General features: G+C 40.2%; 1 protein-coding gene across 8 annotated transcripts in view; it reads left to right on the forward strand.

Moving 5' to 3' along the window:
* The window catches only part of LOC126291762 (YLP motif-containing protein 1-like), a 362461-nt gene that overhangs the window by 22590 nt on the left and 323640 nt on the right, over positions 1-16231 (forward strand). For all 8 annotated transcript variants that reach the window (XR_007551862.1, XR_007551863.1, XR_007551864.1 and 5 more), the window contains exons 2-4: positions 1094-1178; positions 1287-1361; positions 5374-5579. Coding sequence is in view for 5 of the 8 variants with exons in the window: in XM_049985443.1 (XP_049841400.1) it covers positions 5379-5579 (201 nt within the window). In the remaining 3 variants the exon portion in view is untranslated. The remainder of the gene's footprint in view (positions 1-1093; positions 1179-1286; positions 1362-5373; positions 5580-16231) is intronic.

Raw genomic sequence — 16231 nt, forward strand, 5'->3', positions numbered from 1 at the left:
TCCCCCCTCTCCCCCCTCCCTCCTGCTCTCTCTCCCCCTCCCTCCTGCTCTCTCTCCCCCTCCCTCCCTCCTTCTCCCGCCCCCCCTCCCTCCACAAATATGGCCATTGTCCTCTGGTTGCTAAGTGGCTTGTCTACACTAGGTACTGTTATTTGATTGGCTTCAAGTATTATTTAAAAGACTTCATTCCTCCATTTTTATGGACATTTTAAGTTGTAAATAGAACTGCAGAACATTATGGTTATAATTCACAAACAGAATTTAAAGTTTTGTGTTGGTAACTGTTTTATCGGAATTGTTCTTGATATCTCACTGTTATACAGAAAAATAAACTGTGAAATCATGGATTTTATGTGCTGTAATGAATGTACGCCCAGTGACTGATGGAGTTTTCTTCTATCAAGATAGTTTTGATGCTTATGAAAAATATTCTGGGTAGATATTCAAAGTGTCAAATTCATGACCATTACAAGATTTTTATGTTAATTTGTGATGATTGTGACGAATTGGTGAAGCAAGAAGTTAGTGGTAGCAAATATGTTGCTTTAAATCGAAGACAAATTAGAACAATTTGAATTTGTTTGTTTGGAAGGTAAACACTGGAAGAAATGAAATGACTTTCCAAAATATAACTTTAATGAGCTGTTCCACTTTAAAGATTTGTGTGTATATATTTTCAGAGCTCTGTTTAAAGCTGTTACGGATTGTCTGAAGTGGCCTGTGAAAGAAGCTCTTTTGATTAAAGTAACATTCATATGGAAAGACTGCTTTTATTGTTTAGTCACATATTTCAGAAGTGTGTTACTCGTAACAGTTTATCAGTTGTATTTCTAATTTGAAGTACTAAGGCAGTAGAATTTTACGCATATTTGTGCAATTTAAAGATTATAGCCGTATTGTCCTTTTTTAGTAATTTTTTAATGTAAAGAAATTATGTAAATTCCTTGCTGTCTTACTGGATCAGGTAATAATTAGTGCATTTTTTGTAGGTATCGTGACAAGACTTTTTGATGTGGCTAGAAATGTATATCATAACTGTAATTGTTGTAGAATTTTGGACATTTATACAGCAAAAGTTTTCCAATTTCATTAGCAGGTAACACCAGACTGACAGTTGCGAAGTGTTTCTGTGGTTAGGAGTCACTTGTGATCCAGAGAATCTGCATTTAGTAGGAAAGGTAACTATGAAACAATGATTAAAGAGGATTGAAAGGCAGATTATTATAGTGCCCTTTCTTGTCAAGTGTAAATTTTACCAGTCATCACTCCATAAATTTCATTGTCAGTTGCAGCGGAAGATCACACTTGGGGCCAGCCTGTAAGATCGACTTCTAATAAGGAGCAGCACCGGCATTTGTCAGGTAAAGTAATTATGAAGCTTTTTACTCGGCAACTAATAACAACTTTTAAGAAAAATGAAGGAGACCGTAGATGGAGTTCTGTGTTGAACTGTGTATTTTCCACATCTGGCAGGTGATCTGATTCTTAGGTTGGTGGAAGGTGGTGGTTTGTTGTTAGATTGTAGTAAATTCTGCTCAAACTGCTTCAGGGAGATGGGTGCTTTACTTATGGATGTGCTGAAAACTAGTTTGGTGAACATTCAGTAGAATTTTCATAGTGTGTTGACTATGTTAACTGTGGTCTACCTATTGTATGTGGCTGGTTACATTTTGTTGGTTAAAGCAGTTTTTCATGCTTAGAACGAGCTAGCGGATATTTAGTATGAAAAATATTGCAAAGTTTAGGAGGCTCTAAATGCTAAGATCAGAGATTAGGTCTAATTGTTACTGTTGTTAGTATTAAGTGGAATACATTTAAAAAAATAAAAGTAATAATTTCATGAAAAATTATACAGCTCAGTTCAGCTGACAGACACACAAAACCGATGAAAATAAATAACTACTCCTTGTTACCTTATAACATAGGCTGGGAGTGACTCGCGGCTGCCAAAAGTTAGATTTGCCCTTCCCCCCTCGCCCTTGAAATCTTTGTTGTGGTGACAGACTGATCTGTAGTGCAGCCCGATGTATAGATTAGGTTGGTAGGTGACATGTTTGGTTGTGAGCAAGTGAAGCCAACAAACATGGAATCAGAAAATCTGGTTGTGTAACAAATTGACTGGTAGCAAATCCTAATATTTGTTAGCACCATATTGAAAAATGCAAGAGGGGTTCCAACATGCAACTTCCTCCCTGCAACCACTTCTCATTCTTTCCCTGTTTTTCCCACTCTCCTACCTGATGATGTTAAGCTTTATTTATTTTTGTTGATTTTATGTGACTGTTGGTTGTACTGACCCAAAATAAATGCTAGCCAGCATGTGTGTGTATTTTTCACTTTTCTGTATGAAATTTTCCTAATAGTTAAGGGTGATAGCATGTCAAAGGTACCAACATTAAAAAGTGTCCCTGTTCAATTGTCTCCAAATGTAATGAAATTTGGTGTGGAGGTTCTATGTGGTTTTTGATGTTCATGTACCAAATTTAATTTTAGTTTGTTCAGTGATTGAATTTTTAGGGTCTTTTAAAGAGAGGCTATTCACCTACACATCACATACGAAGGTGCAAATGTGCCTAGTTTGGTGTTTTTTTAAAGAGTTATAGCAAACATTTGGTAATTTGCTTTAAAATATATATATATATATATATATATATATATATATATATTAAAGCAAATTACCAAATGTTTGCTATAACTCTTTAAAGACAAAGATTCCAAGACTTAACAAGCGGGAAAGCGCCGGCAGACAGGCACATGAACAAAACACACAAACACACACACAGAATTACTAGCTTTCGCAACCGATGGTTGCTTCTTCAGGAAGGAGAGGGAAAGACGAAAGGATGTGGGTTTTAAGGGAGAGGGTAAGGAGTCATTCCAATCCCGGGAGCGGAAAGACTTCCCTTGGGGCGGGGGGGGGGGGGGGGGGGGGGAAGACAGGTGTACACTCGCGCGCGCGCGCCCACACACACACACACACACACACACACACACACACACACACACACACACACACACACACACACACACACATCCATCCGCACAATAAATATATATATATATAGACGACTTTTTATGTTGATTGCCGGCCGAGCGGCTCTAGGCGTTTTAGTTTGGAACCGCATGACCGCTACGGTCACAGGTTCGAATCCTGCCTCGGGCATGGATGTGTGTGATGTCCTTATGTTAGTTAGGCTTAAGTAGTTCTAAGTTCTAGGGGACTGATGACCTCAGATGTTTAGTCCCATAGTGCTCAGAGGTATATGAACCATTTTTTTTATGTTGATTCACACCATGGCAAAAATTAGGTATTTAGCCACATCCAAATATAGATACACACCTCTAAAGTGGCTAAAAAGATTTTCGCACAACTCTGAGAGCTGAGGTTTGACTGGCCACACCAGTCACACCAAAGTTTCAGAGGTTTATTCCCACCTATGATGTCTGTATATGGTCATATTTAATCAACATTGGATGCCCAGGTGAAAATGTATGCATCAGCAAAATTGACCGTAATTTTCTACATACAAATTTCAGTGTAATTTTTGGGGGCAATCTCTCAACTATGTCTTGTTCAATTCCTTTTCTTGCCTCAGTTGGAAAGAACATGCTTTTAAACTTTCAAAGCTATATTGCTTAGTTTCTGGATCTTAAATTATGGTTAGAATATAATAGAGGGAAACGTTCCACGTGGGAAAAATTATCTAAAAACAAAGATGATGTGACTTACCAATGAAAGCGTTGGTATGTTGATTGACACACAAAATTCAAGCTTTCACAACCCACGGATGCTTCATCAGGAAAGAGGGAAGGAGGGGGAAAGGCGAAAGGATGTGGGTTTTAAGGGAGAGGGTAAGGAGTCATTCCGATCCCGGGAGCAGAAATACTTACTTTAGGGGGTAAAAAGGATAGGTATACACTCGCTCGCGCCCGTGCGCACATACATATACAGACATATGACAACTGTTGACTTTTTCACCTGTTTTCTGCATTGCCCTCCAGGAAACTTGGTTCCCGGCATTGCGGACCCTTGCCCTTCCTGGCTACAGGGGATTTTACAAGAACCATAGCGAGTGTAATAGTGTGTCAGGCGGTGTTTGCATCTATGTCCTGAACTCGGTAAGTAGTAAACCTTTGCCCCTTCACACTCCTCTTGAAGCTGTGGCTGTCAGGATACGGATGACACAGAAGTTAACTGTCTGCAACGTATATCTTCATCCAGATGGTGCAGTTCCCCTGAATGTATTGGCTGCACTGACTGATTGATAAACTCCCCAAACCTTTCCTACTTTTGGGAGATTTTAACTCCCATAACCCCTTCTGGGGTGGCAATGTGCTTACTGGCCTAAGTAGTAATGTCAAAGTTTCCTGTCTCAACTCGAGCTCAGTCTCTTAAATACAGGTGCCCCACACATTTCAGTGTGGCAGAAGGCACATATTTGGCCATTGATCTCTCGGTCTGCAGTCCTGTCCTTCTCCCATCTATCCACTGGAGAGCTTATGATGACCTGTGTGGTAGTGACCACTTCCCCATCTTCCAGTCACTCCCCTGGCGTCTTACCCACAGACGCCTACCCAGATGGGCTTTGAACAAGGCAGAAGGGGTAGCCTTCACCTCTGCTGTCACTGTTGACTCTCCCCTTCATGGTGCCATCGATGTTGTGGTTGAGCAGGTCACTACACAGATCGTTTCTCCGGTGGAAAATGCGATCCCTCATTCTTTAGGGTGCCCCGACGAAAGACAGTTCCTTGGTGGTCACCGGAAGTCGCTGAGACAATTAAAGAGCGTCAGAGAGTTCTACAGTGGCATAAGGAGCACCCTTCCCTAGAGCACCTAATAGCATTTAAGCGCCTCCTCTCTGTGGTTTTCCTGTCCTCTTTTGTTATTTGTAGTTTTTATTGCCTTTCTGCCGTTCTTGTCGTATTTCCTTCCTTTCCTTATTGTGCTCTAAGTCTCGTTTGTTATCTTCTTTCCCCTGTATGATTGTTTTAACACGAACAAGGGACCGATGACCAAGCAGTTTGGTCCTTTCCCCTCTTTTTAAACCAGAATTGCTCAATCAGTAACAGCGTCACTGGCAAAAGGTGAGGTTTAGGGTTCGAGTACACATTCAATGCACAGTTTCGATCTGAAGGGAAGTTTTCTTGGGTGCTTAGATGTTGATTGTAATGTCTAACTACAAAGAATTGAAGGGATAACCCGTATTCGTCACAAATGTAATGGATCTGACAGTCCATATTGTGATCCTGATGATGATGATAGTAGGATTTGGCTAATAGTTAACTCCAGATTAGTTTTTGTCTGTGATTAACTTTGGAATTTAATTGGTGCTGTAGAAAACATGAGACATTGAGGAACTGTGGATTTTACAGGAGGCATGCAGGCTTGGAATCAGTGGAGCACTGCCGCCGCCGGATATGCTGCTGCTGCCGCTGCCCAGGCATACCCCGCAACTGCAGCGGCTGCAGCCCCCACTGCGGCGGCTACAGCTTCTCCTTACACCATGCAGTACGGTTACTATGCTGCCACTCCCACAGCTGCGACACCTGCCATTGCCTCGGCAGCTGCAACTGCGACAGTGAGTGTCAAGTTGTTCCTCTCTGTTTTCTTTGACACCTTCTATTGTTATCAGTGTTTGTGCTGGAAATAAGTGTGAGAGATTTTGGGTAATTTAAATCTATAAATTTCCTTCAACGTGTTAACATATATTTCAGGAAGTAGTTCATTCTCCATCTGTGCAGAGCTATCTGGCTTTTCTATGAAATGTTTGAAATTTTTAAATAGTTGAAGCTGTCACGACTGTGTAGTAGTATTTGCAACCTGATTTCTGTATGTGTGTTGGAATAACAAAATACAGCTCTCATAGCGACAGCTTTGTAATCCTGTACTGAATATGTTTGTGTGGTTCCAGTTAATGAGCAAGATTGAGTTTCTCAGCTTTTTTTTTGTTAAAGAAAATGTAACGCACAGTGAAATGAAGCATTTAAGAACAACACATCAGTTATGTTACAGCCCCATTTGTCATCTGCAACTGACTGTTAAAATGGTGTCTGGTAGCAGAACAATATTATCACAGCGTAGAAATGACAAAATTTTTGCTTTGTTTGGTTGTTTCTGTGATCTCACGTAAACAACTAGCTGTCAAACTTCCCTGCAGATTAAAACTGTGTGTCAGACTGAGACTCGAACTTGGGACCTTTTCCTTTCGCTGACTAGTGCTCTCTCATTCTGGAACTAGCTGTCATTTGTTATTTTATTCCAGGTTGAAAAGGTATTTTCTCTGTCCGATATGAAAGGTATGTGGAAGCATTTGTGGTTGTGGACCTTAATGAATAATGTGCATCCTCTCAGGTTGGACAGGTCAGCTTTCAAGTGACTTACAGGAAGAGCATGCTGGCGTTAGTGATGAGGATATAGATACATTGACTTTTCACAACTCACAGTTCTGTACCTTACCCCAGGAGCTCTGTGGATCTCTGTGATCATTATTCTACCTTTGCCATAGTGCTGTAGACATTTAAGACATGGTGCCCTTGGGTGCCTGTGTACTGTGTGGGCATCTTAGGTCTTCTGCACAAGGAGCAACTGAAATGAAACCTGTTGCTGGTGCGAGCTGTTAATTTGTTGATTTCCAATCACTTCCTGTGTAGATGGTGCAATTCCAGAATGACATTTAAATTGCTTGCAGTGTGTTATGAATCAGTTACCAACACCTTTGCATCCACACTGCCAAGTAATGTGGGCTGTGTAATGTCCTAGAACACAGCTCCATGTTGGTTTAATTTGAACATGAATGAGCCAGTTGTGAACATCAACTTTGCACAAGAAGTAAAAGAAACATCTTTTTAAACAACCACTAGTTCCCCAGCTACTACTGGAGGGATCCGACACAGAAATCGTGTTTTGAAGTGGGAAAAGAATTACATGTACATGTATATAGTATACTGTACAGATATTATTTAAAATAAAGTTACCAGTACATTAACGGGAGCAGCTGCACAAAAAACGTGAATCATACTGAGAGTATTCTTTTGTATGACTAGCAGTCTTTGTCATTTTGCAAAATTGCATTTTCAAGTGAAAACAAACGAAGAAAATGGCAGAAAAATGACAGAAAAGACACAGATCTCTGATATGATATGATATATATGTAAATGCAATGGTGTGTACATATAAATGAGCACAAACCACTATGACCACCTTTCCACATACAGTATACCCCACTTTTACATTTCCAGAATTAATGTTTTCCTGCTGTTTAGGACATTTTTTATCACTGCTGTCCAATTTCCTATGTCCACAGTGTTAATTTACACCTGATTTTGTGACAACATATTCATAATTTTCCCGTGCTTTACACTTTATGAAAAAATATTCATGGAAAAAGAGTGACACTGGCATGACGTTGGCTGTCGCATAGTGTTACAGACATTATGTGGTTAGGTTTCTTGACACGAGGGCGCTCTACTCAGTGGATTTGAAATGGTAAACACTTAAAAGTAGGAACAATTTGTGCTGTATCTCCTGCTGTTACCAAGCTCCACTTGGGTGTTGGCTGATGGGAGTAACTAGGTTTGTTCAAATGAAGATATAGCAACCAGTTACAACCATATCCAAACTGTGCCTACTTCGCATGAGCTGTTTCGTGATTGTTGTGATTGTCATGACACCTATGTGAAACCATATTTGACATGTTTCGTCTTATGGCTATTAGTGCTAGCTGACACCTTCACTCACTTTGCATGCTCAACTGTTTTTGGTTTAAAAACAACTCCAATTACGTATTTTTTCACACTGAGCAAAACGTGTCAGAGAATCTATCCTCATTGTCAAGTGCAGTGTTTCTGTATGTACTTTTTGTGATAATTTGCGTATGTGTGGTTTTCTACATAACGGAGGAGGCAGAGTAGGTGTTATCTCGCAAAGATGACTACATTGCAAGAACAATACATATGACAAGATCGCACAAAATACTTATCTAAATATTTGTACGTGATGAAAAATTCTCAGATGAAAAATTCTCAAAAAGCATCATGCTAAGCAGGAGGTAATACGTAATTGGTGCTGTGTTTCGTTATTTAGATAGTGAATGACAGCTGCAGGCTTTCCAGAAACTTTGATTATGATGTATAAAATTGACTCGGATGTTTCTACTTTACAGACAGTTATCAGTTCAAGTTACATAATAAAATAGTCCGTGACAAGTATTTTTATGCCAATTATGTACATATGTCATCCATGAAGTGTGAAAATGTAAGGGTATCCTATACATAACTTCTAGAGCTTAAAATGTTACTTACTACATTTTACAATTTATTTATTTTTTATTTTTTTTAAAGGTGGGTGTGTCCCTTGAAAAGTGTAAAAGCGGGTTTTCACTATGTATAAATCTCAAGACATTAGAGCTTTCAAAATGAAAGTAATGTCATGTTATGGCAGAAGAAATCTACTGTGTCAGATAACTGTAGCACTGTTTAGTCATTCCATAAAAAGCTGTCTGACAATGGGAACTCCAGGTTGGAATATCAGTGCTATAAGAAAAAGTGGGATTGCTACTCTCTGTGAGTTGCAAAGCTGTACAACGAAAAGACAGTTACAAATTAGCATCCCCCCGAAGGTGCCTTCTGAAAAGGAAAAACACACACACACACTTGTGCGCAAGGATACCTTGCACATGCATGACCCCATCTCCAGCAGCTTGGGCCAGAAAGAAAATTGTTAGGTACAGTGGAACAATCTGGAGGGAGCAGAGAAGGGGAAGGGATAGCATGGTGAGGGTGGAGGGGGAGTGTGCTGTCAAGTGGAACATGCTAACAGGCACAAGTTGGGAGGCTGGGTTGGATTAGGGGTGGGGAGGAGGAGCGGGGAAGGGGAAAGTTGGGCAGGTGTATTGATAGAGGGTGACACACAAAAAGGGCGAGGGGTCGAGAATAGGGAGGAGATGATAGGATGGAGGGGCTGGAAATGGCTGGGTGGAAGGAGTGGGGCAGTATGTTACCATAGGTGGAGGCTGGGATAATTTCGGGAACGAAGAATGTGTTGTACCCAATGAGGAAAGGGTGTCTTCGCCCTGAGTGCAGATTATGAAGATACTCTCATTCCTTCACAACCTCAACGCCTTCCTCTCATCAGCTTCACCTGGTCCTCCTCAATGCAGTGTGCCTCCTTCATGGACTTTGACCTCCTCCTTCCTGATAGCTCCATCCACACTTCCGTCCATATTAATTCCACTAACCATGAACAGTCTCTGCATTTCGACAACTGTCACCTCTTCCACAGCAAAAAATTCTTCCTATACAGCCTGGCCACCCGAGGACAGTGTATATGCAGTGACAAGAACTCCTTCACCCAGTACGTGGAGGGTCTGACCGAGGCGTTCACAGGCAGGCACTATCCACCAGATCGAACAGGAAACATATATCCTGTGCCATTTCCCCACACACCCTGATTCCTTCAACCAACCCCAAGAACCAGCTATAAAGTAATGCCCCCTTAGTCACCCAATACCACCCTGGACTGGAACAATTGAACCATATCCTTCGACAGGACGTTAATTACCTATCATCATGCCCCGAGATCCTTCCCACCCCTCCTAAGGCGGTGTTCCGTCACTGAACAATCCACCCACCCAGCACTTCCCTATTCCAGTTCTGTCACACACTTGTCTTACCCCATAAGAGGCTGGGGCACCTGAGACTAGGACACGTGTGAAAGCAGCCATGTCATACTAACTCTGTTTCAACTATTGCACAGCTTTTTATATTTTTATGACTACCAGCCAGCTGCCACGAGGATGAATGGGCACTGCCAGACTTGACCAAGAGCAAAATAGACCCGGCTGTGGCACACCATCCAGCTGAACATAAAATCCATGATTTCAGTGGCTGCTTCTCTACCCGTGCCTGTCTGGATCCTTTCCTGCATCACCAGCTTTTCTTAATTGCGCAGTTGGGAGTTGTCCTAAAACACATTCTTCACTCTTGACATTATCTGGGCTTCAACCTACTGTCCTGCACTTTGTATCTTGGCAGTTTTGTCCCAGCACACTCAGACAGCACTTTCCTCCCGACCTCCACCCATCTCTTGCTATCCCTTCCCCTTTCCCTTCCCCTACTCCACCCCACCCCACCCCTTCCAGATTGCTGTTTCCACTCTACATGACAGTTTCATTCTGGTCTGAGACGCCAGAGATGGTGGTCATGTGCATGATGTGTGCTTGCTTGTGTGAATGATTTTGTGTTTCCTTTTCTGGAGGAGGCTTGGCAGAAAGCTACTGTGTCTTTTATTTGTGCTTGTCTTGAATTATCTTTTCCCTATAAAAAGGTATGAATTTCGATTGTGCATTGCAGCTCCTTGCCTGCTTTATATAGCCTGTAGTTTATATTTCTTTAAATGTATAGTTAAATCTAGAATTTTCTTAATTTTCTAATTTATATGTAGTAAATATGACGATGATAATAATAAATAATAATAGAGAACTATACCTTCTTCTGAGCTTGAATCTGTACTCTACATATTAAGTGTAACCAAAAGATACTCATGTGGAACAAACAGCACTCTTCCATCACACTTGCACATGACAACTGCAGTTTCTCAGTTCAGAGTTACACTTCGTGTGAAACTGCATTGCCAGCCAGTTGACAACCAATTGCTGTTTTAGATCGCCTACCTGTAGTGTTCCTTTTCAGTTGCTCCATAAAGTTGTTCAGTTTTTGCCCTTGTGAATGTTTGCTGTTGGGGTCTCCTATTGCTGTTACTGCAGATATTTGTTTTATGAGCATTAGGCCATGTTCCAAGGTGTAATTTTCTACCTAATGCTGCCTTTCCCAATGCTGGTGATGTCAATGGCTTTAATGACTCAGAAAACAGTTACTTGAACAAACCGAGCAAGCCAAACTGTTTAAATGTGTCCACACACTGGTAGGTTTGTGTAGTCGTCGTATCGCTGCCTAAGATCAGAGTCGTGCTTACAAGTTACTGAACTTGTAGTGGAGGAGAGTGGGTGCCTTTTGTCTTCTTTAGCACTTAAGACCCACAATTAATGTAATTTCAGTCACCCTCCTTTTCTGTTAAAGTTGTTTCTGTGCTTCTGAATTTCTGTTGCTGCATATGTAGTAGTGATTAGATCGTGCTAGAGGGTCATTCCGTGTCAAATCGACACACTGATTAAGTTTGACATTCTCAAATTTTGATGAAACTAGGTGTACTTTGGTCTCTACATAGTTATCAACGAGAACCATAAACTTTTTTTTCGTGATTTAATTTTTAAAAAAAATATTAAGCCTTGAATTTTCAAACTTTCATTAAAAATTGCTACATCCTGATACAGTAAATTGCCATTTTTGCCAGAACCAGATGAGGTACAGACTTGCAGAATGTGTCATTTTAAATTTCTTTAGATGGGCTTTTAATTTATATGCAAAATAACAGTATTCAAAAATTAAATTAAAAAATAAATAAACTAACTACAATTTTCTAAAACGCCATATTTGTAAACTGTTGAAAAAAAATCACAGATTTTTCGTGGACTATACTCTTACACTTCTAAAAGTTTCATTATGGGATCAAATGTTGCAAAATTTTCAAGTTCCATGTGTTGTGTGAAAAATGACTTTCATAGATGTTCTGCATTAAGAAATAACCAGATTAGTTTTAAAACAGTGTGTATACGACCCGGGACAACTGGGAGATCCGGGGAAAACCGGGGAATTTCTTCATCCGGGAGAAAACTGGAAAAAACCCAGGAATTGTTTAGAATTCCAGGAAATTTTCATTGTTTTATTTTAAATTTTTGTGATTTTGACTGGTAAGAACGAATACTCTAACAAAGGATATTATTGTATCCCGCTACTGCTGAACAACAATGCAGCAACAAAACATGAACGGGAGGCGGGGACGGGGAACACTTAAGTTCCAAAGGAAATGTGCCGTATACAACAACAAAACTGGTCGTACAAGCGTCCGCCAACAGTAAAGTGTGTCAAAGGCTTTAGGAATACTATGCAATGATTTATAACAAAAAATTGCCTCCGATGAGCGTGACGTGATAACTGTTTAAATTAGACTGTTTTGAGCAGTTGCGGGCGGGCTCTTGCACGTGCGCAGTTGAGTCGCGTATGTGTATTACCTTCTCCGCTTCTAGTTACGGAAGTTTGGCTCAACGCCACTACTTAGTATTGCCCCTGTTCTGGGACTGATGCACAAAGCAGTCAGAGTTGTGGTGGGGAGGTGGGTCATCTACACGTGACCTGTGTTTACATTCAGTGATTTTGTTGTTTCCTCTTCGTTTATTGCTCTCACGTTAAATGATAACAAAATGGATTTTTGTGGCCGGGAGCTATCAAATGAATTAAAATACGTTCCCATAATTACGGCAGGCTAAAATATGTGAATAGTTTCAGATTTTATTTCCACCTTTGACAGTCAGGCATGTTGCTAGAGAAAGAGCAGCACTTGTAATTGAGTGTCAATATTGTTTGCTGTAGCATGTTTCTATGTGCCACATGTAGGCGTAGAGGGGGGGAAAAAGAAAAAGGCAGAAAAATAGCTCTATTTGCATGTAGCGGGACGTCATTTGATGTGGCCAAAATATATTAACAGGTTTTGTTTTCCAGTTGCCTTATATTGTGGACACTATAAACTGGCAGTTGGCTGTGAGTGTAAACCAACTAGAATTTTTGACCACCTAAGGGGAGAGGAGCATTATGGGGAAACCAGCCATTGTAGGGCATCAAGCCCACATCCACACAATTCTCATCTACATTAGCATTTATCACAAATTATACGTTTTTTAGGTCATGAGCTGTAGTTGCCTTCCTACACCTGATTTTATAATGGTGAACACTATTGGTAAGAGTGTGTTTAAATCAATTGAAGACACTTATTTTCATTTTGGTGGCACTTCAGTTGAGGTAGAAAAATTTTGCTTACATTTGTAAAATCTTTTTAGTTTTGAAAGTGTCGTGTGCGCACAAGCTGAGTATGAATGTGGTGCACCTACCGGCATGGTCTACTTTTGACAGCATTTTGAAAACCTAACTTCAGCCAAATTTCTTTTTCGATATATAAATAAAATATTTTCACAATGATCAGTAGCCAGAACCTCTGCATCTCAACTTCTTCTGTCTACATGAAGATGGCATTGTCTTTTTGCCTGGGAAAATTCTGTAACCTTTTGCTTTTTGTAGCAGGAAGGAAAGGAAATAAGGTGGTCATAATTATGAGGAAGTTAGCATATATTTGCATTACTAACAAATTATTTGAATGATGGGTGGATGTGGGAGAAGAGTGGAAACTTTCTCACATAAAAATAGCTATGTAATTTGGAGAATGCAGTGGCAAGGGAATTGTTGCTTGTGTGTATCCTGCCATGCTAAACATGGCCATGGGAGCACTTACAAAACAGGCAACACAGCAAGCATGTGGCACTTGAGGTAGAAATAAGATTGGCCAGCACCTGCCATTTGAATCACTGGAACATCAGTAACAAAGCTGTTTTAGTCAAAGTGTGGTATTAACCCTCTGCAATCCAGTTTTTCCACTGAGTGCGTTCTCCTCAACTTGTATTTATTATAGCACGCAGTGGGAACATACTGGACATAGTTTGCCATTGGAAAATCATAATGTTGGACGTAGTCTGACAGTGGATGCAAAGCGTTAATGCTATCTTGAAAGAGGAATGATAACTCAATGATAAAGTGTGAGTTAAAGGTTGTGCAAATGAAAAACAGATGTAATCAAGTAGTGTGAAGCATATTGCAGTTGAAAATTAGTTTTTGACTGATAAATACCATTTGTGGTTCCCAGTAAATTTATGAAGTGTGATCGCAATTTTCATGATTTGTCATTTTCAAGTGTACATAGGGAGGTGTTGAAGCTTGCATGCCTCAATGATACGGTAGCTATATCGTGGATGCAACCACAATGGAGGGGTCTCTGCGGAAAGGGTGACTAACCTGTTGTTCCTGAACAGGGACAGCAACCTTTTCATTAATTGCAGGAGCAATAGTCTGGATGATTGGCTGATCTGGCCTCATAACATTAGCCGACATGCCTTTGCTGTGCTGCTAAATAAGGGGAAGCTACAGCTGTTATACACTTGTTCCCACCCTACCCTCAGCCCTCCCTCAACTGCAGGCTGCTCTATAATATTGCTTAGTTATCGTGAAATCCTCTTCAGTAAAATATTCTGGCGGTAAAATAGTCACCCATTTGGATCTCTGGTTGGATATTACTTTGGAGGATGTTGTCATCAGGGAAAACAAAAATTTCATTCTTTGGGTTAAAGTGTAGAATGTTAGATCCCTTAATTGGGCAGGTAGGTTAGAGAGTTTAAAAAGGGAATTGTAGGCCTATAATGACAATAGGTAAGCAGAAATAGCTAAAGGACAAATGCAGAGTTGTAGAGGGGTGCATAATTAGGGGAAAGAAAGATGCCACCTATCAGAAAATTAAACAGAGAGGATAAAAGAAAAGCAACCGTTTGAATACCATATTTACTCGAATCTAAGTTGCACCTGAAAAATAAGACTCGAAATCGAGGAAAAAAAATTTCCCGAATCTAAGCCGCACCTGAAATTTGAGACTCGAAATTCAAGGGGAGAAAAAAGTTTTAGACCTTACCTCCAAATTGAAAAAAAGTTGGTCCATTGTAATATAAGACACAATTTAGGTCGAATGAATGACGATACAGCTACAGTAGTTTGGTTTGTGTCGTAAGCTTAGCAGTTAAGCTTTACCAGGTAGCCATTGCTATGTGTCAGGTGCTCCGTCCGTATTTATACGGGTACCCTTCCTTTTTCACGTGCTTCGTCTGGTTTGAATTGACTGCTTATTTTTCTTTGATCTGATAAGCCCCGTTTTCTTTGTTGTAGGTGCTTACGTCACTCTAAGCTGAAATTCATTACTGTTCTGTGTCGTGCATTATTTGTTGCATTCTGATAGTCCGTGTTTATGGCCTGTCCCCACTCGCGGCATGGCTTGCTTTTGTGCGCGCTACCGCCGCTTACAATTAAAAACAAAAAAGAATGAAATCATCTCATTAGCGAAACAATGGCAAGAGACTGCTGTTTGTTGTTACTTACACTGCTGCTTTCTTCGATAATGATTTACAAGAACCAAATAATAGACTGCGTATGATAGAAGATGTTCTGAACGAGAGTTTAGCGAAAAATTTTCTCCGTTTGAAAATCTTTGCAGGTGCCTCTTTATTACATTATATTCTGCTCATAAATTAGAGTCATCTTAGATTTAAAAATCTAGTCAATTGCTGTGCTTCGTTTCTGACTGTATCACTATTCGGCATAAGAATCATACGAATATAAACATGATATGATATGTATATTCTTCCGCATTTGCTGTTGTCTCACTCTAGTTTCGTACTTTATTAGGCAGACAGGATTTAAATGAGATAGCAGCAAACATGAAACAATACATGGCATAATGTTTATATTCGTAATTATTCTTGTGGTGAAGAGAATACTGCATGTGATTCACAATTAATAAAAGTTCCTATTAGCAACCATCTCTTCTCACAGGTAGGAAAAAATTCAGAAAATAGAGTAGGCCATATTGACGAGTAGAGTTGGCCATATTGACAAACATCCCAAACAGTCTTGCCAGTCGGATTTTTGTAGTACTTTGAAATGCTGCTACATTCGAAGATGAACAATATGGAATTTGTATTTACTTCGTTGGATAATGTATGAAAATGCAGTGGTCGAAACTCTGGCCGGAGAAAAAAAAGATCGTCTTCCACCTTTTGTTTAAATTTATTTACTGACGCAGAGGAGATGGTGCCAGTATTTATCTTTGTGCCTACAAAGGATGCCTGTGTAGGGCTACATATATTAGATGGTAGAAGTTAGCTGTGGCGGCACCCACCAACATTTTTCAGATCTTCCGCTTGCTTTGCACTCGATTCTAAGCCGCAGGTGGTTTTTTTGGATTACAAAAACCGGAAAAAAGTGCGGCTTAGATTCGAGTAAATACGGTATAGACCTAAGATTGCAAGCCAGTACTAAACAAAAGTAGGGAAAGCTATAAGATGCAAAGAATATTTAGAGGGTCTTGTATAAGGGGAACAAACTTGAGGATAGTATTACAGAAAGAGAAAAGGAAGTAGCTGGAGATGAGACGGGAGATAAGATACTATGAGAAACAAGTACCCTCGAGCTCGAGTAGAGGACATTCCTTCAGAATTATTGACACCCTTGGCTAGCCGTGACAAAA

This window comes from Schistocerca gregaria, chromosome 9, assembly GCF_023897955.1.
Source record: "Schistocerca gregaria isolate iqSchGreg1 chromosome 9, iqSchGreg1.2, whole genome shotgun sequence".
Taxonomy (NCBI): Eukaryota; Metazoa; Arthropoda; class Insecta; order Orthoptera; family Acrididae; genus Schistocerca; species Schistocerca gregaria.